Source organism: Epinephelus moara, unplaced genomic scaffold (genome assembly GCF_006386435.1).
Source record: "Epinephelus moara isolate mb unplaced genomic scaffold, YSFRI_EMoa_1.0 scaffold794, whole genome shotgun sequence".
Classification (NCBI taxonomy): domain Eukaryota; kingdom Metazoa; phylum Chordata; class Actinopteri; order Perciformes; family Serranidae; genus Epinephelus; species Epinephelus moara.
The window spans coordinates 2,130-6,256 of NW_026082756.1; the positions used below are offsets into that span (position 1 = coordinate 2,130).

At 36.3% G+C, this 4,127-nt stretch overlaps 1 protein-coding gene across 1 annotated transcript; it reads left to right on the forward strand.

Annotated features, from left to right (window-relative positions):
• The first annotated feature begins 1,426 nt into the window (after positions 1-1,426).
• Positions 1,427-3,450, forward strand: LOC126387555 (odorant receptor 131-2-like). The gene is made up of 2 exons (XM_050040068.1): positions 1,427-1,582; positions 2,471-3,450. Exons 1-2 carry the CDS (start codon positions 1,427-1,429, stop codon positions 3,290-3,292), a joined length of 978 nt encoding a protein of 325 aa, XP_049896025.1. The 3' UTR covers positions 3,293-3,450.
• Positions 3,451-4,127: the final 677 nt, after the last annotated feature.

Consider the following 4,127-nt stretch of genomic DNA (forward strand, 5'->3'; position numbering starts at 1 on the left):
ATTTGGAAACATGCTACTCCACTGCTTGTTTGGTTGCAACTGCAAAATCTCACCACAGTGAGTTTCTGACTTTTATAATATAGGCCTGTGTTATTCCATATATCAATGTTGATAAACGTGTTATTGAATAAAAATAACCATTACCATTGATCCATTGATCTGATTTATTGGACTCAGCATGGCCTCGTGCAAAATAGCACTTATTGCCTATACACTGGGGCAACTTTGTGGCCATTTAAGAGCATTATAACAGCTGCTTCTCCAGTCCACATCTGTTTGTATATGCGCTTTGCATCTCCCTCTTTAGCGTTTTTTTTTTTTTTTTTTTTTGGGTGGGGCGATGATATTGTATATGATTTTTCTTAAAGATATATCATGAGTAGAAAATTTCAATATTGCCCAACTCTTATGTTCAAACAAGTTTTGTTCTTGTTTTGACTGACAGATTATCGTCCAGTCACCTTACATTCTCTGACATGATGCAGGTCTCATGCATCATCCTGCTCCATATNCATGAGTAGAAAATTTCAATATTGCCCAACTCTAATGTTCAAACAGGTTTTGTTCTTGTTTGACTGACAGATTATCGTCCAGTCACCTTACATTCTCTGACATGATGCAGGTCTCATGCATCATCCTGCTCCATATAAAGCCATCAAACAGATTTCAGATTTCATGACTGATGAAAGTGGACAATGGAGTAAACTATCCAAGGTAGGAAAAACCTTGATGCTACCTCACTGTGTTACTGCATTATGATAATATGATGTGTGTGTTGTTGTTTTTTACAGTATGGCAATTCTTTTGAACTACATGGGCATATGCTGAGCCCCAGTGATCATTTTTCTGAGAAATTGAGCATATCTTCAAAATTGTTCAACTAAAAGAGGAAGTGTATGAACAAGTGGAAAACACTTCATCTGAGAAAAAAAAAAGTAATTCCTACATTTTTCTAAAGTGATCATTTGGCATAACCTTATATTAATATTTATCTATCTGGCATTTGTTGATGTTTTTTAACTTTAAAAAATTGTGTATATAGAAAAGCAAATACTGTTTTCCTTTTCTCTTTCACTGAGACAGTTAGAAATTTAGATACTACTATGCCTAAATCTATATTGCCACTCTCTGTTTTTAAGTAAAGCATGTTATCAGTGCTGTAAAACATTTAGGGCCCACGCAAAAATTAGCAACGTATATAGACGAATACTTTCTCCAGAGAAAGTACAGATGAGTTCATGGTTGTATGTTTACTTTATTCTCTGTGCATAATTCCTTGAACTGTTACCCATGGTATTCCTGCAATCATGGGAAAACTCTGAAAATAGAAAACAAATAAATAAAATTTAAAATTTCAGTAATGCCATATTAAAAACATTTTAAATCTTTGTCTGTAACAGAGGGCAACAGGCTGCTCATCAGATCAATGAATTCCTCATCTCATGGCTATAACGTGTCGACTGGTCTGAGCTATCGAGACGCCTACAACACAGCTGTAGCCAAAAATGTGATTGTTGTGGCTCTTGGCCTCATCATCAACTATATCAATGGTACTCTGATTCACACCTTCAGAAAACACCAGGTCAGACATCTTCATTATTTTTGTTGTTATTAATATCATAATCATTATTGCTGCAACCTCTGTTGGACTGATTTGTATATTTTGTTATTACACTTTATTTACTGTTTATTATTTACTATACTGTAGTCATACTATAATATAATATATTATATTATATTATGTTAATATGTTATGTTTTATCACATTATTTACTTTATTATATTTCTTCACTAAAAGAACACTTCACTCCACAAATGACCATTTGCATAACAGGTACTCAACCAATAATACATTGAATTTTGGGGGGGGAAATAATAAAAAAACAAAAACTTGCATGGCTGCATGAACAAAAAATCCATAAACACAGAAAATTCTTGATGAACTGAGGTCATAGGTGTCTGTGTTTAACCGTAGCAAGACTATATCGTCATTTATTGCTTATTATTTACTATATTGTAGTCATACTATAACATATTATATTATGTTAATATGTTGTGTTTTATTACATTATATACTATGTTATAATTAATCCAGTGATCCAGCATTATTTATTATGCATCAACATCAATTATCATCAGTTATTCTCAGACAGGGACATTTAAACTTAATAATTTTAGGAGTCCAACTCGCTCTCATCTAATGTCAGTTAGCAGCAGTCCAGCACTACTGAAACTGTGACAGTTTGACCACACGTGACAGGGTTACAGATACCCTCGCAAGATGTCAAAAAAAGTCAAAGGTCTGGAATAGTTTCAAAATCTTAAGCTTTGATTAATTGCGATATTTCCCACTGAAGCTTCCATCCCCAAAAACTGGTTCTCAGGACAGCCCTAGATTAAAGTGATAAAGAAAGATGAGATGTTTCAACTGACTGATTCCTTTCTTTTCTTTTCTTCTCTCCTCTTTCAGATATTTTATGTGAATCCCCGTTACATCCTATTTATCCACCTGGTGGTGAACGACATGATCCAGCTCACTTTAACTATAAGTCTGTTTCTCCTTAGTTACATCTTCTACAGAATCAATGCTTCTTTATGTTGCCTTATTATTACCTTATCTATTTTCACCACCCTCAACACTCCATTAAATTTGGCTGTCATGGCAGTGGAGTGCTACATTGCTATTTGTTTACCACTGCGACACGCTGAGCTCTGCACCATCAAAAGAACTTATGTTCTGATTGGTTGGATTTGGGTCATGAGTTCAGTCTTAGCCCTGCCAGATGTGATTATTCTTCTGGCAACAGAGCCTGTACAGTTATTTTATTCCACAATGTTCTGTAAAAGGGAAAACCTGTTCCGACATCCTATACACTTAAAAAAAAGGGATGTTTCCCACATAATTTACCTAATTGGTGTTTGGCTCACTCTCCTCTACACCTACATCATGATCTTCTTAGCTGCTAAATCTGCTAAAACAGCTAAATCAGCTAAAGGAGACACAAAGAAGGCCAGGAATACAATCCTTCTCCATGGCTTTCAGCTACTGTTGTGTATGCTAACCTATATAGCCCACGCAGTGCGAAAGGCTCTGTTGTACTTGTTTCCTAAACATCATGTACAAATAGTCTTTGCTTCCTATATCATTGTCCAGATCCTTCCCAGGTTTCTCAGTCCTATTGTGTACGGACTACGAGACAAGACATTTAGACAGCATTTGAGAAGGTATCTGCTGTGTACAGTGAGCACAAGCATTAAACCACTGACAGCAAAAGTCATGTTGCTGTATTAAATAACAAAGTAAGTAGATACTGTGGAAACATCTTCCACCAAGACCTACCGCCCACTCCCCTTAAATTGAGCCCTACTGTCTCAGCACCACAAGCATTGTAGTTTGCAAATCAACTGATCGTTCAATGAAAATACTTTAAGTCTTTACCAACCTAACCTGATCATGTTAATAAAATAGGCAGGGTCTGAAATTAACACCCACCAAGTGCCAAATATGGGTAGATTTTCCTTTGGTGAGTAAATGACAGAGGGCCACCCACTATGCTGGCGGGTAAATGTCTGTACCAAAATAAACATGTAATAAAAAACTATGCTGAGAATCTCTACTGCATTTTGGTGTCATTTAGGGGTGTATAGCTATGGGTAATGAGTTGTACCCATATTTATGACAGTAACAAAAAATTAACATGGAGGCTCTGTAGTCTGACCTAAGACAGCAAAGTCTCTATTGCCTCCCACACTGTCAGCGGGAGTGTATTAATGTGTATGTTAATGCATGTTTTTGCTGTGAACTTGAAGTTTCTGGTCAGTGATGAATTGATGAGGTGGGTGTACAACTAGGTAGATGGGTCGGTTACAGAGGAAGGAAAACACTTCCCTCTCATTGATAACAACTACAAAAAGCTACCCCAGGCTGCTAGAACATGCTCCATCTGATAGGGGCCTTAAATAGAAACAAGTTTCTGTTTCAGTTTCAAGTGTACAATTATGCCTGTAACACACTGGATTTCAAAGGCAACCTGTTACTTTAATCTAACTAGTGATTAGACTGCAGAGGGCCCAAAGAAAAACACACTAAAGCAATATTTAGAGCCCAGCTGCATTGTTTTGGTTCA